At 43.0% G+C, this 26204-nt stretch overlaps 2 protein-coding genes across 17 annotated transcripts in view; one reads left to right on the top strand and one right to left on the bottom strand.

Moving 5' to 3' along the window:
* Positions 1-17247, top strand: part of Fas1 (fasciclin 1 Fas1 domain-containing) — a 241095-nt gene extending 223848 nt beyond the window's left edge. For 4 of the 5 annotated variants that reach the window (XM_089072513.1, XM_089072514.1, XM_089072516.1 and 1 more), the window contains 5 exons: positions 3334-3548; positions 5425-5587; positions 5888-6029; positions 6406-6441; positions 9486-17247. In XM_089072513.1, the coding sequence (XP_088928639.1) occupies positions 3334-3548; positions 5425-5587; positions 5888-6029; positions 6406-6441; positions 9486-9676 (747 nt within the window). In that variant the 3' untranslated portion in view covers positions 9677-17247. The remainder of the gene's footprint in view (positions 1-3333; positions 3549-5424; positions 5588-5887; positions 6030-6405; positions 6442-9485) is intronic. The other variant, XM_089072515.1, reaches the window with a different exon arrangement.
* A 318-nt stretch (positions 17248-17565) lies between these two features.
* The window catches only part of tmod (tropomodulin), a 48022-nt gene continuing 39383 nt past the window's right edge, over positions 17566-26204 (bottom strand). For 9 of the 12 annotated variants that reach the window (XM_011643044.3, XM_089072526.1, XM_011643045.3 and 6 more), the window contains one exon: positions 17566-19749. Coding sequence is in view for 1 of the 12 variants with exons in the window: in XM_011643045.3 (XP_011641347.2) it covers positions 19688-19749 (62 nt within the window). In the remaining 11 variants the exon portion in view is untranslated. Of the gene's footprint in view, positions 19750-23227; positions 25143-26204 lie in introns of those variants that run through there. The other 3 variants (XM_089072530.1, XM_089072528.1, XM_089072532.1) reach the window with 1 other exon arrangement.

Raw genomic sequence — 26204 nt, forward strand, 5'->3', positions numbered from 1 at the left:
TCTCTTCTATTCTTTCGGTAATACAGACAATTAGGCATCCGTTTAAAGCGAATTGAAACCGCAAAAATGTATCCGAAACGTGCTATATAACGTCACACTCACTTCTTTGACAAGAGACGATGGATATAGTTCTTTCCGCTCGCGACAAGACCAATTTGCATTAAGTCGTGCTCGACTACGTCGAGGCCGAAAGGGAAAATATAATTAATGACCGTCGTTTCAAAAGTATGATAAGCTAGCAATCCCCGTGGAAAAATATACTTTGCATTAACGAACGCACGCACGCACGCACGCACGCAAGCACGCACGCACGCACGCACGCACGCACGCACGCACGCACGCACGCACGCACGTACGCACGCACGCACGCACGCACGAAGATATCTTTTACGCGCTGCGTCAAACATACGCGTTTCTTTCAATGTTCCGTCTCTCTCTCTCTTTTTCCCTCTTTCTCTCTTTCCCTTTTTTATCTAGTCCGATTTGCATTAAGCACCGCACCCGCGGACTAATTTATCGTTCGAGATATGTTTTACACCGCTTTCATGCTTCGTGCCACCGCGTGCGCGCCTCGGAAGAGCCACTCATACGCTGATGAAATGATAAAGCACTCCGGCAGAGGAGGCACCGCGAAACGTGTCGGGGTGGGTCGCGACGTAAAATTCAATTTTATTCGCGATACCGCCGCAAAAGTACTCCTCTCCTCTGTTCCTCCTCGCCCCTCAATTTCCCCCGTTTCGTGTTCACATTTTAGACAGGCGTTATTTAAAGTTCATCAGTTTAAAGATTCTCTCTCCATTCCCTTCTCTTTCTTTCTCAGTACGAAAGATCTATAATTTCGCTTAAAATACCGGGTTAAATAAATGATCTAAGCGTCCCAAAAATATTGCTTGAAATTGCAGAAATTGCAGCATTGTAGAAATTCTACCTTTTAAGATCTTTATATTTTTCATGTTTTCTCACCTCAAATCCTTGAATTTTAAATTATCTACTTTTTAGGATTCTCAAATTTCTGGCACAGCTTCATTTCAGTTTTAATTACGCGAGTAGTCCGGTTATATCAGTTTTCTTGATAAATCTGACTCACAAAGATGATTTTCCGATATTGATAAAACACACATATAAATTTCGTCTGGATTTCAGACCGACTCCGAAAAGAGATAGACAAATCAATTTCAATCTCCCTCGTCGTTTTCCCTCGCTTTTCTTTTCCCGCTTCAGAAACGCAATTTATTCCGTTACGACCTACACATTCGTAATTAATTTATTCGACATCATTCCCCGCGCAAATAAAAGTTGTGCTGTAGTTTTATGCGCGGCTAATTGATAACAGCGACCGTCGAAGGGCTGAACACGGATAAGAAATTAATTGCGTAGGCGTATCGGAAGTGCCGAGCGCTTATCAACAACGATCGCATAGGCGCTTAAAAGTTCTCTTCTTATACCTCGATAAAATTAAAAGCGTCTCACCTTAAAGTGGAAAGCAGCTTAAAACATTAAATCAACCGTACAGCAAAACATTTTATTTATTCATGGAATATTTCTGTCAAAACGACGAGGCAAATTTGTAAATCAAATTTCGTAATGCATTGCGTAATGCATTCGATACAACCAGAATCCTAATAGGCTAATAAGCTAATAAAATTTATGATTAAAAGCAATGACATGTCATTTCCCGTTTTGATATTTTATTGAAATTTATCTTCAGACAGAAATTTGTTGATCCCTGAAAATGTAACCTAGACATCGTACAAATACTTGACAACGTAAGACTCAACATCTAAACTTATTCTCATATGGTACTCCGGACCCGAAGACTCACATCGTAATCTTAAAAATATGCTCCGATTACCTTTCTTGAAACATCCCGTACACAGTTCCTCAGTTCTCTCAGCGGTGAATCTCGGGCACGGATGAACGTCAGGAAAGTAACCGGAAGTAGCTCTGAGTGCACGCCGGGAAATTCATGAGAGCTGGATCAGCCGGAAAAGGGATCGTTGTGGCGCTCTCCATACCGAGCTTTTCCATCAACGATCGAGGAGCGAATGAGTGGAGAGAAAGAGACGGGGGGGGGGTCGATAGGGGGGCGAGCAGCCCGGAAGAGAGAGAGTGTGTCGATTTGCAATCCGGACGATATTTGCAAGTTAAAGACTCGCACTGTCGGCTGAAGCACGAAGTACGCCGCATCGTCCGGATAATCCGGAGCGGATCGAAGGGATTCGTTTCGCTCTTTTATGCCGCGCCAGGACACCCCAGGGTGGTTGTCTTTCAAGATCAAATTTCGTGTCCGTCGTAAGAAAGCGGATCGCGCACTCGGAAGTGCTCGGCGATCGCGCGATTTTCATCCGGAGATTGTCGCGCTAATGGCGTCCCTTTGACGTCGTAATTCGCGGTATAATAAATACGTTTACTTTCACAAAGCGCCGTCCGTGTTATTTTTCACGCGAGCCTCAAAGACGAAACGCGATTCGGCGATTACAGGGAAACCATTCTGTCGAGCAAAGGTAATCAAAAATAATGCGGAATGCAATTAATACATAGATGACAATCCGAAGCATGACTCGTTAATCTTTGCAAACTTTCCTCATCGGGTTCTCCTCGGTGTCCCATCGATATTTATTAACTTGTATTCATCATGTCGTGACTCTCTGTGCTCGCATGTATCGTAACTCTGTGTCGAAACTTGTACTTTTAACTGCCAAGTATAGAGACTTCGATCCTCCGTTTCACCTCTAAGCGCGGAAAACTTCCTGAGCAAACGGAAACGCGCATAACTTTTAGCTTCTGTCTTTCCTCTCTCCGATTGCAAAGTCTAAGTGTGCGAGCGTATGTGATAGCTCCTTCGTGCACGAAATTGATTTACGTGCCAATCCTTCGAAGGCGTTACAGGCGCGAGGTCATGCTCGATCATCTCGAAAGATATCTCGCTTGAACCTTGACTTTTTGCTCACCGCTTGCAATCTTTTTTTAATTATACAAATCACACATAATTTGTATAATTAAAATTTGTATAATCTGTGTTATTAAAAAAAAAAATTGAAATTACATTAATTAAAATCTCGTTGGAGACTCACTCGATGAATTATTCTCGTTAGCTCGAATCGTGCGCCTTCGAAGCACTTGGCTTATTTGCTGTGCCTAGCATCTTTTCCGTGAGTTCTTTGTGCGCGAGGAAGTTCAACAAGAAGAGCACATCTTTTTACCTGTCCTCTCTTTCTTCTTTTACCCTTTGGCGCAGTTTCGACGTGTAACCCTTTTAGGGCGGCGCGCGTGACCCGCGTGCCATCACGCCGCGAACATTCTTTCACGGACTTTCCGCTCGGATTCTTTCAGGTGCAGACCGCCGCCGACAAGAAGAAGCTCTACTTCAACGTGATGCAGGGACCGCGGCAGAACCAGACCGTCACCGTCGAGGGCGGCGGCGTCAACGCGACCATCATCACCCCCAACATCGCCGCCACCAACGGGATTATCCATATAATCGACAGGCTTCTCGGAGTGCCCTACACCACCGTACTCGACAAACTCAGAACCGACCCGATGCTCAAGTGAGTCCTCCTATCTTCTTCTTCATCTTTATTCATCTTTATGCAAAGCGACACGGATCATCGAGAGAACGATTTCATGAAAGATTTCAAACACGTCGCACAAACCAGTTATATATATATATATATATATATATATATATACATCTTAAAAAAATGAAATGTGGACGGACGAAATGTGTAAGTGAATGTAACGTCTATTACACGTCCATTCCGATACCCCGAGACAACTTGTAATTCCGTTTAATTCTACGAATTTCACGCTTTTGTGCCGTTTAAATCTTTAATTTTACGTGTGTTCTCGAGTAATGTAAACAGGAATTATGCAAATCGCTGCGCCGAAGAATTTCCGCCCTATTTCGTATTCCTTCCTGCCGTAGGAATAAAATATAGGACTCCCGATTTTCTGTTCGCGCAACGAGATGATATACCGAACGATTTATCCTCGGCGAGAAAAGTAGCTCTATCTCGGTAATTGCGGGGATGCTCCCTCGCATTCGTTCTCAGATACACGTGGGCGCGGTCACGAACACGTGTGTGAGCTTCCACCCACGTGTAGATACGATCTCTCCAAGACACACCACGCCTTATTCATTCCCGAAAGAAAATCTTATCTGCACGTGACCCCGACGCAAACCTTCTTCTCGCCCGCGCCTCTCCTTCCCTCGCGCTCGCGTTCGAATTTAATTAAAATAACGCAACAAATCCCCATTCCAATTACCGCGGACCTCGTCGACCCGGCCCGGTGCCGTCGACATAAAAAACTATAACCGTGGAGTGTGTCTTACGCCCGGAATTGCATAGTTCCGCAGGGCACCACGTCGTACCTATTAAATTCGTAGCCGGGCGCACCCTCTCCCCTTTTCCCCGCGCGCGCGCCGATATTGCCTCCTTGTCCAATTTAACGGTTGGCACTCGAAGCGCCAGGCAAAAAACAAATAAACTCACTCGGCAAGATTACCGGGTTGGAACGTACTGGGGGGGGGGGGGTTTCGTCGTACTTCCGACTGCATCTAGACTCGCCCCGTTTAACTCCGGGCATCGTCCCAGAATCCGGAAGATTCCCCGAGATATGTGCGATTTTCCGGAAACGACCACGATCCAAGAAGCAGAAGCATCAATTGGTGGGCGAACGATATGGAAATTTTAGAAAATGTAAAAAAAAAATCCTAGAATGCTTCGGAATTACGTTTGTAATTTTGGTATTTACAGAAAAAAATGATCTTAAGAATTACGGACCACATGTAACAAATTGCAAAAATTCTCGAAATTCGATAAACATTTAGATCCCGAGGATTCACGAGGTCCGAGATGCAGCGTCGTACCAAGCTTCTCCGGGTGGAGAAGATTGTTTATGTACGCTGATCCAAATAGCCGGCCAACAATCGTGCTTCGTCATACCGTCGGCAGCTTTCCGCGCGAAGAAAGCTGTGTGGATTATCTCCTGATTTAAAATTATAATTGATACCCCCATGGACGGGGGTAGAGTTCTCCGCAGGTACAGTCTCGAGGTACGACGAGCGGGGTCGGCGGTTTTATAAAGAGCGGAGAGATCAACCCCCGTAGTAGAGGGCGGATTAAATCCCGTAAGAGGTAGCGCGAAGGTGAGAGCCTCCGGATAAAGCGAGGATAGAGTAAACATCGCGTTGTTATCACCACGGTCTAACTCTCTCGCAATCCTCGCCGCTGAAAAATTTGCGCGCGGTGCTTAATCTTGCACGCCCCCGATTCAATTAAAAACGATTTGAGCGATGCGGATGAGGCATTATGAGGTATTATTTACTGCCTCCGCCTCCACGGAAATTGCCCCGCGAAATCGCCGGCATTTCATCAACATGAAACTGATCGTCCGATGTTTCTCCCTGTTTCTCTTTTTCAGCTCGACCTACTTCCTGGGCCAGCGACGTGGATTCAATGATCAGCTGAACGACACGACGAAACGGTTCACGTACTTCGCCCCGCTCGATTACGCCTGGAAAGACGCGGAGAACAACTATCCGTCAACCACTAAGAAGCTCTTCATGCCCGACTACAGTTATCACGTGAGTAAACTCCCCGAATGCGTACCGCTACCTTAAACTTTTATATCCAAGATTATTCTCATCGTCGGAGAATCGTACATCCTACTTAATCTTCTTGTCTTGTTGGATCTTTAAATTTTAAAATGGTTCTACCTTCCCATTTTCGAGTCTTCGAGTCCGCGGACAAATTTGAAATTTACATTTCCATTATTTTTCTGAAAATGCGATGGCTGGAGTCGGCTGTACCAAGGGGAATTTCGGGAAGGGTGCGTCTAACTAATAAATATATGTCGTACGCATTTATATATAATTCGTTTGCAGACGAAACAGATATTGGAGCGACATCTCGTAATAGCGGATCAGGCGTACACGATGGCCAAGTTGAAAGAGATGAGCAACGATACCCTCTTCCTGCCGGCGGCCAGGGACGTCCTGAAGCTTCGCGTCCGGGAGTACGGCGAAAGTGAGTAGACACGTTTCCACGGTGTTTCCATCAACTGGCATTTATCGCGCAGATATCGGAACGAATCACCTCAAAGGTGTCGGATGTCTCGCGAAATTCCGCTCGTCTGACGCGAAGGGCGGCGCGGAATCTCGCGTCCGGGCACGTCGAATCTAGACGTGCAAATTCGTTAGAGAAACAGGGACAGTTTCTTCCTCGCTCTCGTGCGAGCTACGCGTTAGTCTATCGAGAGCTATCTCTGAGCTACCGTGTCTTTCCGCCTCGCGACCATTCCCAGCGAGCGGGACGCAGGGGGGAAGGGAGGGAGCGCGATTTCGCGACGCTTTCGCGCCTGTCACCGACACTCTCAAACCTGGTGCTGTTTGATTATATGTAGATGGTGACGAAAACGCAATCCGTCCAGAATCATTCGGTGAGTGAGCTAAGTGTGTTTAAACGTTGCCGACGAGCGACGGCACGAGCGCTTTCACTTTGTACTTGAGCAGCACAGTATTTGAGCAGCGAGTACCGAAGGAGTGCACCTTCTTCTTTACGCACCGCGTTACGCACTCGCGCGTACATGCCGCGTCTCTCTCTCTCTCTCTCTCTCTCTGTGTGGGGGGGGGACGAGAGAGAGAGAGAGAGAGAGAGAGAGAGAGAGAGAGAGAGAGAGAGAGAGAGAGAGACTCGAACTCGTGCGTAAACTCCCGCGCCAGCGAAGTTCGCTTCTAATTGCCGGATCCGTGGATTCCGGGATGCGTGAGTCGCGCGTCCCGAGGGATCTTTCGCGATCTCGGGAATTCTCCCCTTCTCCTCTTCCTCCTCCTCCTCCTCCCTCCTTCTTCTCTTTCTCCGCCCCTCGTATCGTCAATATTTAAGCTCCATAATTTTACTTTCGTCCTAGAGTTTCAATCGAATATTCCGAGGATTATTCCGCGCGCGGCTCCAACTCGGCATCCCGTGCATTCCGTATACGATCTCGAGCGCGCTGGATCCTGGAGACCTTTAGATCCTTGAGTACCGCCTTCGTCGCAACCGTCGATTCTGATTTTCTTTTCTCTACATGCTTATACGGGCGCACGTACGCCGAGCTTGCGCTTACGCTGACGCTTACGCTTACGCATACGTACGAAGGATCTAACGTGGCAGGATCTAGAGTGGTGAAAGGACCCCATGGTGTTTCCCCATTGAAAAACCAAGTGAACTTCGCTCGGCGCGTAGATGGGACTGCGTAGATCTCGTTCGCACTGAAAGTAGCGATCAGCCGTTGATGCTTCGTTTAATTATTTTGTATTATTATTTGAGATATATTGCATCGCAGTTGGATTATATACATACATATATATATATATATATATATATATATATATATATATATATATATTGCATCTGTTATCGCAGACGTTCTCAAACTGCGTATCCTGTTCGTGTCTTTTTGTTTGGGTATCTCCCTCGTTACTTGTACAATGTTTGAGAGCCTCTGCCTCACGGCACCACGGTCGAACCCGCTGTTAAATAATACAAGAGACGTCGGGCACACAATAGGCGGCTCGGAAAACCAAGATCGTCCCGATTTTCGCGATCAATTAGAACCGGGATTTTCAATCCTGCGCATTCGCGCCACAATTTTCGTTATAGTCGCAGGTGGGACCCCCGGGGAGACTTAGAGCGGGGTCAAAAGTCATTGAATCGAGAGAAAAAGAAGACGATGGGGTATGGAGAAAAAGAAGGAGAGAACGAGAAAGAGGAAAAGAGAGTGGCGACAAGAGGAGAGGGATACGAAGCGTGCGGTACGCGAGAAACAAAAGCGTATTAATTGCGGCGAGGGCAACAATACTCATTGTGAACGGAGGAATTAATTACGACGAGCAGAACGCTCATTGTTGCGCGTAAATTAATTGCGACAACAATGGCAATAGGATATCATTACCTTTGTCGCGGGGAAAACGAGGAGCCCCCGACCCGTTTCGCGGCTACTATTTATTCCACGTTGTGAAACAACCACCCCGCGTTCGTAAACATGCCCGCGCGACTGGAATAAGAATTCGACCACTCCCCCCCCCTTTCACTCCCGTTTGAAGTACGCGCAGATGCAAGATCTTTCGGCATCAGAAGACGTCTGATAACAGGAACGGCAAAGTTCTTTTCATCCGGTTGTTTAAAAGAGAAAATAATATATGATCGTTTTAGACTACACGAAGATATTAATCCCTTAATATCCGGTCGTGTTCCATATGCTAAACCGCGGCAAGCCAACCGTCCATCATATTAACATTAAAGCGAGAGTAATTTGTAATACGAGGATCGATACTAATTACTTTCTTGATGATTCGACCGCGCGTTGTTTTAACAAATTTGCCTGACTATGAGAAATAAAATGACTCCCGCAAATATTAATGAAGCCCATCAGGTAATCGAAACCGATTTTAACAATTCAGAAGTGTTTGTAATATTTCGCTTATAATATAAATTGGAAACTCTGTTCAGGTAGAAAATAATAATATGCAATGATTCGACTTGATTCGAGGAAACGATTGCGTATATTTTTTTTCTTTTTTTTCTGCTTTTTCGCACGGATGTGACGCTTGTGAACCACGGGATGGACCTCGTTTCCGTTCAGATTGCCGCGAGATGCAGCGAATTCAGCTTCCGTCGCGCGTCGCGCAAAGTCCAGGAAATTCTCGAAACGGATGCAACGCAAACCCGTAAACAGCTCCCTTTCACGTTCCCGAGTTTCTGACGCCGAGATGTGATGTATATCTGGGGCCAGGAATTTTTCGCGTTATCGAAAGCCGGCCGTTTCGTGAAAAATATGTCGCCTCTCGAGCGCCTCTCGAACGCGGAAGCCGGAAACGAACGCGCGCGCCATTATGTGCCGGAACCGCAGGGCGATTTATTATGCACCTTTCGACCACCATTTAAATGCAAATTCCTTGATTACCCCCGGCGCTAATTGCTACGTGCCCGCCCGGTTATTCGCTCTCTCGTCTATGAGCAAATTTCCGAGGCGTTTTCCAACTCGCGACCGACGCTTTAACCGCTCTGTTTTACAATCCTTGCAAAGGTACCCGACGAGGATCGCGGGCGAGAAAAAGATTGAGTTCAATAGACCCTTCGTTAAGCGAGGCGAGGATGCTTAAACACACAGGAAAGTGGTATTGAAAGAGTAACAAACGTATTTCTGGTGCATTCGTTGAGATACGACGACACGATGCTAAACTGAAATTTTACTTACGATCGTCGTTTGTGTCTCTTTCACTAGATATACTATCGCTTTACATCGAACGTTATTAGAAAGTCGACTCTTTAATTTTCCATTTTATCATTGATTTTCCTTTTTAGCATCTCACGACGTTATTTTAGGATCTCTAGAGATTAAGCGATGCATCGCAGTGCTGCTTCGTTTGCCCATCACGCGACTCCCTCTCCCCTCGAGGTCCTTGTCCAAAGATCATCGTCATGTCTTGTTGGTTTCAGCCTACCAAGTGGAATGGGAGGGCAAGAAGATCCGCGTCATCCGTCCGGACGTCGAGTGCACCAACGGCATCATCCACGTGATCAACGGCGTGTTCCTCAAGGACAGCGACGTCCGGGTGACGGGCGGCGCGTCGCTGGCCACCCTCGCGCCCCACCTAATCATGATACTGATAGCCAAGTGGCACCTGTAAAGATCCTCATCGCGTCGCATCGTCCCGCATCTGCTGCAGGTGCGTCTGTAGGAATTCTCCTTGGGGGGCCGTCTCGAGCGACAACGATGACGACAACGACGATGACAATGACGATGACGACAACGACGATGACAATGACGATGACGATGACGACGACGACGACGACGACGACGACGACGACGACGACGCAACGCGGAAAAGCACGGCGGGTAGGCACGGTCGATCGTCCCGTTCAATCGGATCTTCCGAAAGGACATTTATTATCGTGTAGACAAGAAGCGGGGGAAGAGTGAGAAAATGGGGAGAAGAGAAAATCACGAGAATCCAAAGATCCAATGATGCCCGGGAATCCGCGAGATTCCATCCAGGGACCTAAACGATCCGAAGACAGCGGGATCGTAGGGTGGATGGGGGATTCGCGGGATCTCTGGAGATCCGAGGATTCTCTCGCGTACGTGGCTCTAAAAGGATCGCCGATGAGAAGGTGAAAGAGCGGGGGAGGGGAAGGGAGGAAGAGGAGCGAAGAAGAAAAGTGTCCGATCGGGGTTACATTAGCGATCGTATGGAGGCACGAAGGGGAGCTCTCACCGAGGGAAGGACGACCGAGCACTCACGATCGCACGGCCTCAAAAAGCCAGGATAGCCTATTATTTATTGAGTAATCGTCCGTGGACGTAGCGGGACAATTTTACGGGTTAGAAGCGTTAATTGTACCAAATAAATGGTTAATCTCGTACCAAGTAATCTAAATAAATTTATTGAATGACGGAGGGGGCGTAGTGGAAGGCCAGGGAGAGGTAGAGATTTCGAGGAACCTACTTCGAGTAGAAGGGCAACGACGCGAATTTGCAATATCCTGTAACATCATGCGACTGTTAGCGAGCAACGAATGACGTGTGAGATGCAAATAAAAATCGCTCTTTAATCGTCGATCATCTTTCTTCCCTTATCATCTTCACTCGAATTGAAGAAAATCGTTAGATTTCGTGTCTTTGCGAATCGCAAAAAAAAAAAAAAAGATTTATGATTTTTCAGTTGCGTGAATCAATCGATCGATAATTATGCGATTTAATTTCATACTTCACGCGTCATTCTTGTAAGACTAATAAAAACTTAATAGCGCATCAAGATGTTCCGCATAACGCTTAAAGCAAGACTTTGAGATTCCCACGTGGAATCCTACGATTTTATACGACACATAATCGTAAAGTCCAAAATCCTTTCCCTCCAAAGCGACGACGATAATAAAACTAAGCTCAATACCGATTACTCTTTTCGATTAACGACAGTAATAAAGCCGGCACGCAGTATCGATTAGCTTTCCAATTAATTAGCGAAGCGAATAAGTAAACGCTCTTGGAACAAAAGGAATTCATCTCGAATTTTTCCATCTCAAAATTCATCAATTTCATGATCTTTGTGCAATTTTTTAGGGATCTTTGGATTTTCTTAGAGACTGGAATAGTTGGATTTCTGTCGAATCTCAAAATGTTCGCGGATTCCTAAATCCGTAAATATCTGGATTTCCAGCTTTCAAAGGATCCTCGGATCTTCAGATTTCCTAATAGATTGGATTTCCCAGTTTCCAATTCCTTGAATCCACAGTCAATTTACTGGGTTGTCTCGTAACTTCATTAAATTTTTTTTGACAATGATTTTGTCCTGTAAGAAATTACGTATTGGCAATATATTATATATTAATTTATAACTCATGTTTTTCTATCGAAAGGATTTGTCTGTGCTTGATTTAAAAATTTTTTAGGATTTTTTAGAAGTATTACATTGAAAAAAATAAACATTTCTATATTCTTCTTTCTGAATTTAATCAAGATTTTAAAGCAGCAGAGACCCTCTGAAACATTTATGCCGTATGCAGAAAAGATTTCTATTCTCGAAAGAACGGGGCAAAAGTGGTTTGCTCAACTTAAAAAAAGAAATGTGACAGAAATGTTCACTTTTCTTAACTTGACTCCATATTTTCAATACCAAAAGATTATATATACGATTAATTCAAATAAGACACAAATTATTTCAATAAAAAATCAAAAAAACAAGAGCGAATAAAAAATACATAATAAATACGTAATAAAAGAAATTGATATATAACACATTGCCAATATGTAACTCTTTTTAAAACAAAATCATTGTCAAGGAAAACAAACCGAACAAACTTATGAGACAATCCAACAATAATCGCGCCATTAGCGTTGTCATATCAATTCGCGCAGCGAAATCGGATCGACAACGACACAGACGGCAAAAACACGTCAATGTCATCTCGGTACGAACGTCAATGTCATCTCGGGGTGCAAGCGCGCTCCGTAACGGGGTGAATGTTTATTCTCCTCGTTTAACCCCGACGTTTCAGGGAACGGTCGTTCCCTTCGAGACACCATGTTCTCGAACCTTTCGTCGCCGCGGAAGGGTTAACGGCCGCCGCGGCAGCTCAGGGACGGCCCCGAACGACACCCCGCTATGTATCATATCGTATTTACACTATCTACTTACCGAGAATACTGCCATGCACGCAGGCTTGCAGACGAGCTTGCGAACGAGTTTTTGTATGATTATTATTACCAAAGGAAGAAAGAAGGATAGAAAAAAGAAAGTGAGTAAGAGCGCTCTATCTTGAGATCGACGATTCCTGAAAAAAAAAAATAGGTACGCGAATCCAGAGGCACGAGAAAAATATGAAGATATCTTGAATCATGGATACGCAAGGGAAAGAAGGATATTTGGCATTCTTAGCTCTCATCAGTTTCGTAAATTTGTAACAAAAAGCAATATCCCCCTCATTTTTCACGTGCTTTCTAGGTAATCTTTTACAAGGGACTGATAGGAATCCATTCAAAATGTGGCGCAAAATGTAGGGATGTAGGGGAGAAAAAAGAGGTTTGCTATACACAAGGTATTCTTGTTAAAGAATTAAATTAAGAGAAAAATAATGAGAGACCGCTAGATTAATTCTCGATGCCAGAGACGAGGAATTCGTCCGCGGAAGGAGTTCCTATTAATCTCCCTTAATCCGCCTATTTTTATGGAAGCGGAAAGATATTCCGTGACCGTATCTACTTTCGCTGCAGAGCACACGCTATCGTTCTATCATAATAACTATATCCCAATGAACTTTCCCATTTCTCCACAGTCACGTTATTACAGACACGCACACGCACACGCATACACACACACACACACACACACACACACACACATATATATATATATATTTACACACCTCTGTCCGTCGAATAGCAAACTTAAGATCTTAGCTGTATGCGTGCGATGTATTTCGGAAAGAAAGTTCAAACGATAACGCTGATAGGCTTAGAAACAAGAATCAAATCAGATCCGAGTCGAGAGGCAGGACTTACCTCTTTCGCTAAATCGTCAGAATCCCCAGCTGAAGTTCTCGTTCCGTCGAAGGAAGGGTAAATGACGAACGCTTTTTTGATAGAGACTCGACACATGTTGACTTTTGATATGTGCAAATATACCTCCCGGCTACATACCGTTTTAATAAATACGTACCGTGACGCGCATCGCGAGGGTTAACTCGTAGATTATCGGATTTTTTAAATATCCGCATATCTCGGAAACGGTCCGAGGAAACGCGGAAGGAAGCGGAACTTTATTCGTCAATTAATCGAACATTCCCTTAGCGAGCGCTCCCGCGCAAGCTTATCTTACCGAGGAATTGAATATTAAAGGATATTGAATATTAAAGGACAAGCGGAGCTTTCCAATTATTAGTTGTCTTCGCTAAGGAAAAATCGATTTCACATTCTCTCACGAATAAAGTCCTGCGCCAGTCAAAAAGGAAGGTTCAAGGAAGGAAAAGAAACGCATATCCTGGAAAAGGAACACGTTCGAAGCTCGAAGGGAGGTGAAACCTCGAAATTTTCGTCCTCCTTGAGGACGAGTCGGGAGTAAAGTGCGCGAGATAGTTCACGTTCGACTGATAAAACGCCGAAACCTAAATGAAAGACAATTGACTGATCGGATCGTCGTTAAGTTTCGCGACACGATCCGGTAACTTGTTTGCATTAGTCACGTATAAAAAAAAAAAAATTGAGAGAAAGAGAGATTGTAATAATCGGAGCAGCTACAACCTTCTCCGCGAGAACTTTGATTTAACAAGAAAAAAAAACGTCGATGTTATACGTGTTGATATCAGTCTATACATATATATAAAACAAATAAAAGATATATATAATAAACAGAGATATATATATTAATGAGGAAGAAAGTATCGATCGCGAGAAGAAGGAACGAGTCGTGGGAAAGGGCGGGAAGAGAGATGAAGGGATGAAATGAAAAGGGAGAGATAGAAAGAGAGAGAGAGAGAGAGAGAGAGAGAGAATAAGAAAGAGATGAAACAAAATACTATCAGATGATAACTTAAACTTGTTGTTGGGATGAATTGATATTACGAATTATTATTATTATTACAATTATTACCTATATATAAAATATACATAAACTCTAATTAATACTGTTTGCTCGTTAGATGAACCAAGAAAAAGGAAAAAAAATAGCGAAACTCTATTTCTCCGTGTAGATGTGTCTTAATGTTCAGCTTGTTCGGCAGCCACACAGCCGACAGTAAGAGAGCTGGGTTCGGGGCTGCCGTAGATCGAAGGGGGATGTTCGAGTCGATACGCGGGAGACGAGATCAAACGGACTGCCACGCGAGACTTAAAAAAATCTTCACGCTCCCGTAGAGCGAAAAAGGACATCGTACGGGAAAAAAGATGCACACACACGCCGCCGGTGTTGTTACTAACGTTGCAAAAAGGCCATAAATTGTTGAACGGAAAAATCGACCGCCGTCCACGAAATGAATTGAACGAGCCGCGATTTCATCGCGCGATTTTATCACACTCGCGAATGACGAGTTGCACCCTTTGTTGCAATTGGTCTTTGGGCTACTTTTCCTCGTCTGAATTTCGCGGGCGGTGGCCGATTGGTCCTGATCAAAAAGAAAAAAAAAAAAAAGAGAAAAAATATAAGAAACGAGAAAAAAGAATTATGAGAAAGTGCATTTATGATTTCCGTTTCCAATTCGCAAGCGAAGCTACGGCGAACAGATACAGCTAAGTTTAGCTATCCTTACGAGTAGTTGTTAATTGTAGAATTACGAATAGGACCAGAGCCGTGATCCTCGTAGAAGCGGATAGACATTTCGTGAAATAACGCCGATATCCGCAATACCTGAAGATCCCCATGAGGTAATCGATCTGGAACATTAGCGTCTATTTCTATCAGTGTAAATTAATTTTCAATCTTTATCCTTTTCTAATTCTTAAAACTAAAATCAGATAAAAAGTAAGTTGAACCAAGATTCAATTTACATTGACAGAAGTAGAAATAAGTCTTAAAAATGCGAGAAAATCCGACTATAAATGTGAAAGATAAAATGATTACGACATCTACGGGTATTCGGATTTCGGGAGCGTTTTTTGTTAAGATCAAAATCCCCAAGATACTCACACATTCCAGCACTAGAAACGTCTCGTTGCGAAAGCGCTAATCGTTCACTAAACCATCGATGCCTCATTGCTAACGAACGTGACGTTAATTACGGCTCTTGCAGTCATCGCAGGCATCGATCACACTTCCTGTTGTCGTTTTTTTTTTTCATCGCTTTTTTTTTTCGTCTCTATTGTTATTCCTCTGCTGTTTTATCTCGCGGGAATACTGGCGAGAGCGATCGCAAACGCTCAGCACCGACGTTTCGCATCACGTATTTTCCTGTGCAACACACAATACACACACGTACACACGTACACACGACACACACACACACACACACACACACACACACACCAAGCACACGCGCGCATTTAAGAGTTTCTCACGAAGGCAGACGTTCCCTCTGTCCTCGTCGTCGCACGATCATTTCGAGCCGCATGTTGTAAACATATTTCGCACTTTCTTATCTGGCTATCTAAGGACTCGACCTCGATCCCGAGGTTCCTAGGATCCCGAGGCTTTCGGATGATCCGCGGCTTCTGGGTGTCGCCGATGCTTCCGGGGCTAGGGGCTCTCTCGGACGAAGCCGAGGCTCTCCTAGGATTCGCGGCTATCCGGCCTCCAGGATTCATGGCACCGGCGGTTCTAGGACTTGCAAGGATACGCTACTGATTGCATTTACGCGCGTAGTCTGGGACGGCATCGAAGTGGCCGGCCGAGCGGCGCGCATTTTAGAGCAGGCTCGATGAAGCGCGGCCACGCGCCGCGACGTTAACGTTCGCGTTAGCCTAAGTACGGGGTTTTTTTTAAGCTTTTTAAAAAAGTTACGGCCGCCGGGGGAGCGCGACACCCCCCCTCCTCCCTCACCCCGGCTGGCGGCAGGTGATACCGGTAAGTGCAACCAGTAACTTAAGCACGCCACACACCATTACGGTAAATCATTAATATGTAAGAGTATAGAGTACGTAAAGTGACATAAGAGAAAGACACGGGAATCGCGCAGAAGAGAGAGAGAGAGAGAGAGAGAGAGAGAGAGATCGTGGTTTTTAAAATTCTGAATGCGAAGAGCGTATATATATATATATTATATATATTATATATATATATATATATATATATATATATATAATGTGTAAGCAATTTCGTATTTTAAGCGCCGGATAGGCGGGTTTCACAGAAATTAACTGACGAACTATTAAGAATTATTATTTATTAGCTATTACAAAAATATATGATATATAAATATATGTATATTATATATACCTTATACTGTAGTAGGTGAAATCAAATTTTATGTACCACAGAGCTATTTGTATAAAAGGCATTTGTTTCACCACACGAATCATGAATTGTCATCGCTGGACATTTGATTGTCACCATCTCGTCACCAGCCTGACGATAACTTTAGGTAACATATATTTTGGATAATTAATCACGAAGAGGATTTCTAGTTTTTCTTAGGACCTTAGGTATACGTATATTTTGCATTACTTGTATTTTGTCAGAATTAGTTATTAAGTTTCTAAGTCACGCGCGCGCTTGTCCACGCGGCGAGGCGGCGCTTTTAGCGAACGATTTTTACGAAAAGGACCTTGCGCTATTCGGGCCAATCAAATTTGCAAACGAAAAAGTCGACGAGAGCGTATGTACCTTCAAGTTTGCGGGCGAATCGGCGGCGCGTCGACTCCTTTTTGTCTGACATGAGAAAAATTTTTTAAATCTGAAAATTAAAAAATGTCTAAAAAATAAAAACATCCCAAAATCGAAAGATTTTTCCAAGAGAAATCCATCGATTCAGAGATTGAGGAAAATTGAGGATCTATGGAAGTGTTTGAATATAATAAACGATTACATGATATCCCTTAAGATCTCAGACACATTTATTTAATGTAATAATAAAAAGCTAAAAATTTTCTATATCGCTTCAAAAGAAATAAAAATTGATCGAGACAAAAGACAAACAGTTTTAAAAATCCGACTCGGCCGTCATTCGTCCGACGAACATTCACTTCACTTGTATCTCGCTTCACTACACTATGTAGATCCGATCGCTTTCGCTGTATGATTTTACAAAGAATAAAGAATACCTACAAGACACAGATCGGGAAATATTTATTCAATAATCCACAATGTCCCGATCGGGATAAAAGATAAATATATAAAATGGAATACGTCGGCGCACAAGAGGTAAGTCTGACATTTTCTCATCATTTATGTATTTTGTTCATCGCAATTTTACATAAAATGTAACGACGTTTCTTGGCGTGTCGTAACACAGAAAATAAATCATTTATCAATTAAAGAGAGATAGAACGATATTAATTGCTCGCAATAAAGGCCGGAAATTATAATTTTTATGAGAATTTTAATTTTGTGAGTTTCATGGATTGAGAAGTAAGAGAAAAACACAGGCATAATACGTTTTTCAGCAATTTATTTTAAACCTCGTGTTACAAGATAAGGCTAGCAGCAAGGCTTTAATCGTGCGCGTGCATTTGGATTTTGTGTGTATTATTCGTGTACGTAATGTGTCGCGTGTGACAGAGTGCATATGCTAATACACGTTTATGCGAATACAATAAAGAGGGCCGTGAGCGAATCAGAAATTACAATATTTCTTTTTATAGACATCTCGATTCTTATTTCTTTATCACCTCCACGATCTACGTTTATCAAGAAGAACTTTGCACGTTTCTTAAAGCGTAAAATCCTAATCGAATCGAGGAGAACTCGAAGAGTTCGTGGAATCAATTGGAGCTAAAAAGTCGGCATGCGAAAAATCCGAAACTTAAATTTCTAATCTGTCGACGGCGTGAGGATATAAAATCTCAACAGTTTTATAATTTCGCTCAAACGGTGCTTTTGATCCGCGCATTTTCGTGAGCTTACCTATCCCGAGTGCGTACAGCAACGTATACGGGGTGACAATCTCAGAGTGATCTACATCAGTAAGATCCCTAAAGATAATTATCTTTATCCGTGCATCCCCCCTTTCTCTCCTCTTCATCCACACCCGCATGCACACAGAGACAATTATGTCATTCTCATTCTCTCTCTCCTCTCTCTCTCTCTCTCTCTCTCTCTCTCTCTCTCTCTCTCTCTCTCTCTCTCTCTCTTCTCTCTGCGCGTTTATACTAAATCCATTCTCTCTCGTTACAACACGTAGGTCACATCGATCGATTAGAAACGACATTGAAGACAATATGTACAGACTGATTTGTATACATGTATATGCTAAAATAATTATTAATTTAAACAACGAGTTAGTACCTTAGCGAATATTACAGTGACATTATATGCCGAGCGGAACGATCGGGTCGGTGGTATCGTTCTTCATTCATATTTAGAGAAATATTTGTGACTAATTTCGTGTATTGCTATGACCTATCACGTCTCAAAATCGAAATATCAATTTTGTTTCGACATTTAAGCGATAAATAGTATTTACAAAAATACGAAGATGGTTAAAGAGCATAGTAACTTTAAAAATAACAAAATCGATTATTATTATTTTACATTTCAGGCAGTTATTTCCATCTCCTCTAAAAGATTTTCTTTTCTAATCCTCACAAATTTTCTGATACTTACCTTGATCAGAATTAATTATTAAAATCATTCAGACATAGCTATTACTCAGACATACTTATTCTGATGCATAAGAAACGAATTGCTTTATCAGACAGGAAAGACAAACAAAGATAATTTTGACAAAAGAAAGAAAAAGAGATGGAGAACACAGAACAGGTTGTACCCGATCGCTCAATCACACTCGGTCGAAAGTTTGGTCGAATTAATTAAAGAACTCCTCCTCTCCGTGTATAAATATTTAAATAATCCGGTTAAGTTGCACCGTTTAAAAGCGGCGAACGGCGTGTATATTATATCAATTATATCAAAAAGGTTGTCTCTTCGGCTCCTCCCGGCGTTCACTTCCCGTTATCATTTCCTCCGCAAAATTTTTCTTCGACGATTTAACAACAATTACATATGCGTCGCAACGTGTATACATATATAAATCTCAATTAACATTAATATCGATATTCATCCGGCGGCCTAAATTTCTTACACCGTGACGCGTCATTAGAGTATCCTTCGCGCAATACAGCTCCGTGTGTGATGCAGGAATATATATCTATATAAATGTATGTATATTTATGTATATATTTATATATATTTATTTAGAACAACAAAGACGAGAGACACATCCACATATAATTTATCATGCGAAGCTTCCGGCTTATTTCCTCCGCGTGTCGAACCGAATTATTTCCATGTCGTCCGTTAATTCGCGATTTCGGAGAACCTTCTGCGGATCTCGCGTTCCGAGGATCCAAGGATTCAACGCTGCATTGTGTAAAATGACGTATATGCGTGTATACGTGTGCGTGTATGTGAGTACGCGTATGTGAAGGCCGTTTTACGGCGCGGTGCGCTTGATGCAGCGAGAAAGTCGCGCGCGATCATCGTCGTCGTCATCTCCGTCGATCGTCGTCGTCGTCGTCGTCGTCGTCGTCGTTGCCATCACCGTGGCGATCATCATCAGTGCATGGCCCAGCCGATGGTGTAGTTACGGGAAGCTCTTCCCATGCGGCGCAGGCGATCTGCCGAAAGAAACATGCTCGAGGGAGCCATTACGGTGGGAGGTGTTCCAGGGACTTGATGATCGACGTGAGGATTCCCAAGGATCGGCTTGGGAGACTTCGAGACGGTGGAATTTGATGAGTTTCACGTGCCCTCGGATCCTCGCATCCGCCAGCGGCTCGGATCAATGATTCTCGAAGTCTGCGCGACGTCAGAGCCATCGATCAAGCTCTTCAGATTCTCGGATCCTCGAGATCACGTGGGACGACCGAATAGATGGATATCGCACCGAGATTATTTCATCCAGTTTTTTAATTAATTTTGACGATTTTGACAGTTTCAACTCGTTTGATTAATCAGTTTCGTGATCAATTTTCAAAGAAGCCCAGTTTCCGACATAAATGTTTAATGGCACAAAAAAAATGTCGTAATAGCTGATAAATATGTAAATGTAAATCGTACGGGAAGTTCTAGATAATAATGTAAATTCCTGTAGACGTGTAGAAGCTTCATCGCGAAACGTCGTGGTAGAACCAAGCTGTTAAAGCCCTCGGAAAATAAACATAAAAAGACGGGCAATCTACATCATGAGGATTCTTTGGACGGGAGTAATTCGCAGCGCCGCTACTTTTCCCGGATTTCCTTTTTTCCTTATCCGTCTCGCGCCAGTCGTAAAGCAAAAGTAATTAACGCGCACACTACGTCAAGCCGTTGCACCGGCGATAAAACACTTTACGCGTCAGAAATTTATATACATAGCTCGTCGCATTAATTCGCATGAAGATGCATGATATTAATTCGCACCTCGACACATCCAATCACTCACGCGACATCAAATGATGTCGTAAGTGACGCGGCAATAAAGGCAACAAATTTCCTGATTTTCTGTCGGTATTAATTTAAATCTCGCAAAAAAAAATGAAACTTTTATTCATTATATATAATTATTTTTATAATGTAATAAGAGCGAAATTTATCAATGTATTATCCCGTTTATTATTTGAGGAACACGAATTCTCTCAGCATTCACCCTTCGGTGATCTTTTCCTCGTCGTCGCTAGACACTTGCCGGCGTGACGCGATCCGTCGTCACTTATTTATAGCGATATTTATATTCAAGAACGGCGCACGCCGATAAAAAAAAAAAAAAGAAATAGGCGCACCCCCGATAAATCTCGCCGACTCGCGAACAAAGTCGCGCGCGGCAGTACCTTCGGTAGAAATCAGATTTATTGGCACGGCATGTTCCGTAATTTTTTGCCGATTAGGGGAACGGCTGCGTCTGCCATACGGAGACAAACGGATTCACGCCCAAAGGAAAGTTCAGAGAGATTCGAATTGCGTACGGGCTATATCTATTCGCCATTTCTCTCGACGGACGGGAGGGAGAAGTTTATCGTTTTCGTCATGTCCGGCGGTCTTTTGCTCGCGGACCGTGACAAAACGCACGTGACTCGCGACACGGACGTGAGGGCTCCGCCAGCGAGTTATTCGTTATCGGAGCATTGATAAGGGATCGCGTCGCGGAAACGTGACTCAGAGGCGAGACACAGTCCACGACGACGGCGGCGGCGGCTCGTTAATAATCCAGCATCAGCCGGCTTTTGCGGTGCGGGCAATACAATGGCGCGCATGTTAAGCAACCGCGCTCCGCGTTTAATGGGGAATTAATTATCGCACGCGCGCGCGAGGCCACGGCCCGGAACTTGTAACCGAGTTCCGCCGCGCGATGAAAGCACACGACGAGCACCGTTGTGTAATTCGTTATTACCGTGGGTGTCTCGCCTCATGCGAGCGAGACCACATAAGCGCTTGTAACGTCGGCGCTAATTAGTTTAGCCATCGGACGAGCCCTCATCGGAGTTTACGCCGATCGCGTCCGTTCGGCGGATTCGGCGGATTTTCCGTCGGCCGGATTGCAAGCTTGGCAAATTTTTCGCGGCCGCCCCCGCGGAGCTTGCGATCCAAAAATACGGATACGGTAAATACGGTTAATTAACGCCGTTAATCAACCTGCGCAATCGAAGCGTCTGCCTGTAACGCCGGAGGGTCGCAAATTCAATCCGTCGAATTTATCAGGGGAGACACGAATTCGATTTTTAAAAATCCACGCGCTTTTAATACGATTTTTCCCGAATGGTGGTTTCGCGCGTGATTTACATATGGATGATAATGGCGATGCAATTTCGGAAATCGGACGCGGAATGCATGTTTTCCCTGTTGAAAGAGAGAGAGAGAGAGAGAGAGAGAGAGAGAGAGAGAGAGAGAAATGATGCTTTTTCATTTGCAACTGTTCCCGTGCGGAAGATTGTTTATCGCGACGTAATTGCGGCAAATAAAACTCTCGCAATCGCGATCGAGAGATTACGAGTTCAACCATCGGCGAGAAAAACAGGCGACTCGGCAATGCGCGATGACGGCTTCTCTATGGAACGGCAAAAAGCCAGACGAGAAAACTCTCTCGCGAAGCTCCCGGGACAACTCGCCATCGAGCTTTTCTCGCTCGACTGACGTCTCTAGATTTCATCTTCCCTCCTCGAAAATCCTAAAGTACTTCCATCATACTTTCTTACCATTTCTCTCCCAGCCCTCTTCTCCTCCCTTCTTGCGAAACATCGCTACAACCTCCTTAGAAATGTCGCTCCGTCCTGTTTTCCCTCCTCTACCATCCCCTACCATCCCCGATGTTTCATCCGCCCTACCTCGTCGGCGGTCTGTTTATCTGTTCCAGGATAATTCGGATTCTCCCCCGACCGGTATATAGGACGAGCCACTTCGTCAGAATTTAATGCACCGTAAAACGAAGCTTTTCCTTCCCTCTCGCTCTCTGCCTTTGGGTGTCTCTCTGCACTTTCGAAGTCGCGACTGAATCCGCTTTATCATTACCACCGCAGTTGCACGCGCGCAGGCGCGCGCGATTTCGGCAAGCTCTCGTTCCCTTCCCGAAGAAATCCGCCCGCGGGATGTAGCCGAGATAAGTAAAGCCAACGAAAGCCTCGAGTTCATCAGATAGAAGTCGCGTCCTCGTCCTGTGATGGGAATTCTACGAAGTTGATGCATCACCATGCGATTTCACCGGTAATTTTTAACTGTCGTTATCGTTGCATGCGGAAATCCCCGCCAAGAATTCATTCCAAAAACGTTTGAAAAATTAATTTAATTGTAACTGTAAAAATTAGGTAATATTATGTAATTATGTAACTAGAGTCGTATATAATTCTAATTTGTGTCTAAGATATGTATCAAACGATTTTTAATATTCACGTTTTTTTTAATTTATACTCTCTTCTGATATTAAACACAGGAAATTTTAAAATTTTAAGAATTGTACAATTCCATCTGAATAATGAGAATAATTAATAAAAAGTTAAATTCCAAAATCGTATCTTTAATGTGAGAAGAAAAATATTAATTTAAAAAATAGAATCAGCCAGAAGTGATTGCTTGGTACTTTCTGCGTTAAGAGATAGTTAGATACAGTTAGAAATAAAAAATTAATTTCTTTTTTTCCTTAAAATATGGCTTTTTCTGTACATTTTAAATTAATTAAAATAATTTTTAAGTATTTCTAAATATTTTAAAACAGAACAGAAGTTAAACATAAAAATCTAGTTATAGCATGAAAATCTTTGAAGTGCTCCTTCATAAAATCATGTTTTTGACCTTTATGTACTTTTCCTCAGTAATTACCGGGCTGATTTTTATAGTCTTTTTTTAAATCTCTTCGGAAATGAGCAGACTGTGATTTCAGATCATTTTAGAAAATTATAATTTTATCAAAAATTACGAGCAATCGAGATTACAAAAAAAAAATCAACTTTGTTTAAACTTTAATTAAAAATCAGATTCATTTAGAAGAAGGCATCGATCAAAGTGCAACTAAAATACCAACAGAATATTAAAAAAAACGTATCGAATATATGTTGATTCAATAATTAAAGATAGATAGTTTTGCTTTATGATTTTGCAATTACTTAATACGTTCCGGACATCCTGCATTACGATATTGCTTTGCACATTCAAATATGATAAACGAGATTGAAAGTTTCAAGCTAGTGGCACTAATTAAACTGCGTGATACACAGATTTAACAGAGAGAACGAAAGAATATTTGATTCTGATACGCTTATGCGTAGGTGCGAATTCATGCGTTTGGGTGAATACATATTGAAAAACTCGCAATTCGCTCGGAGCGCGTATGACGAGTCGTGCGCTACTTTGTTTTGTAAAATTGACAGATACTAAAATAATAAAAAAAAAACAACAACAACAAAGAGAGCGAAAAGAAAGAAAGGATGAAATGGAAGAATAGCGCCCGGCGATAGAAATTCGAGGCAATCTATTCGGTAATTGAAGCTTCCATTATTTTTCCGGCAGAGCTGCGTACAACCAACTCTTTTCGTTGATTCTCTTGTTTCTCGCGTTTTTTTGCGTTTTTAATACCATGTATATATACTTTTGTGTGTGTGTGTGTGTGTGTGTGCGTGTGCGTGTGTGTGTGTGTGTACAAATGTACATACAGATCTTTTTTATAGATATATATTCTCTTTAGGTCAATGTTTTTGAAACTGTGCTTCAGAAAATTCATTATCTTTCCAAATAAAAAAGAAGAAAAAAAATGTTAAAAATCTTCCATCTCAACGATTTAAATTCTGGAAAATCCTGTAATCTGCGGCTATGATTTTAAAAACAATATCAAATTGCGGCGTTTCCGATATTCGCAACAAATCATATCATTTTTATTTCATGATAAATATTTTCAATGTACTTTTCATATATTTTCACGTATCTCCGGCTGTACGATACCATGCTATTCGATCCTCAGGGAGTGTCTTTCTCTTGTTTAATTACAATAAATTAGTTCATTCATTTCAGAGTATCAGTAAAACTATGATTCTTCATGCTTTTACGGCGCATTAACTTGTCAATTATTAAAATAGAATCAATATTATCCATGTTTTAATCATATACTACCAGTTAACATATCGTTAACGCATTAGACACATACAATATTCCGTCAATTTAATATACAAATATATAAATGGTGAACGTGTTAACTATACTATTGGCTGAGTACAGTTGTGCTACAGCGTCTACATTTTGGGGATGCAAACATTGAAATTAGATAGAGGTTCAAATATAAAGAGATACTAGTAGAAGATTAATTAATAATGCATTCCTGGATAAAGTATATCATGTCTAGTGTGCAGAATAGAAATACACTACATGTAATCATCCATCGTAGAATCTCAAGTTTCGCTGTCTGTCGTCCGTTAACGATTCCCTTAAGCGTACTGTTAAACATTTTTTAATTAAGCATGCGAAATTAATCCTCGCATTTTCGACACCGAGCCTCAACTACATTTTGGAGAGGGACGGAAGATAAGATTTCCGGATTGCAGCCCACGTTTACCTGCGGTAAGAACGATTCCGGGTACTCCGAGCCGCAGAACACCGGCTAATCGGGATAAGTTTGAAAAAAGTCACGGTGCCTAAGCGTGCCATTATATCAAGTAACATGCGGCCCTCGCACAAGCGGCACAAGCTTGCATGCGCTTAATCATTGCATCGCAATCGCGGCGAGATCAGCACGCATACCGATAAACTGGGTGCCTCGAAAAATATGCATCGGGTGGTTACCGCGCCCAGAGAACATTTCGGTCGTTATCGCGGAAACGAAAGAGTTAAGATCCGGATGCAATAAACGGAAATGTGGGAGCGAGGGATCGAACATATGGAAAAATGTAGAAAATCAGTTTCGATGTGTAAAAAAAAAAAAAAAAGTCATGCTTCGGCCTACGACAAATTTATTCCTTTACTTTAAAACGATCAACATGTCGGGTGAATTTCTAGTTTCGCCTGACGTTTAAGCGCAAAAACTTCAAACATTAATTTTAATGTTGACAAGCGTCTTTTACATCGATTCGGGCGGTTCGAACACGCCTTGTACGGTATAGATTTAATTAGTTTAAAATATTAAGCGGGTGAAACAGAGTCATCGTAAAATGTGTCTACAAGAAGAAAGAGAAAGCTGCCGCTGTCAGGCTCGAGCTCTAAAAACATCCTCCTGCATAATACAACCGGCCAATCTCGCAAACAAAGATACGACGGGGATTTGACATGCAAGTGTAATAACGTTCGCCAATTATTTATTTCTTCGGCGGTTTGGCATCGGGAGAAATTGGATGGTTCGTAACAAAGTTCGCGCTACTTCTGCGTACGCGTCATTCGGGACGGCAATTAATTCGGCATCGTCACGCGAACGTTGCGCGGCATCGTTGAAATTGTCCCGCCGTCCAATTTCGGGAATCGGGTGCATAGCGCGCTGCAATGTAATCGAGCCACCGCACTACGCGCAAGCGAGAGAGAGAGAGAGAGAGAGAGAGAGAGAGAGAGAGAGAGAGAAAGACAAGCACAATGTACATATATTGCGCAAATATATGCGTCGTCGGGCGACATTCGTGTAACGCGGACG

The sequence above is a fragment of the Pogonomyrmex barbatus genome, unplaced genomic scaffold (assembly GCF_055798465.1).
Source record: "Pogonomyrmex barbatus isolate J1 unplaced genomic scaffold, ASM5579846v1 scaffold13, whole genome shotgun sequence".
Lineage (NCBI taxonomy): Eukaryota > Metazoa > Arthropoda > Insecta > Hymenoptera > Formicidae > Pogonomyrmex > Pogonomyrmex barbatus.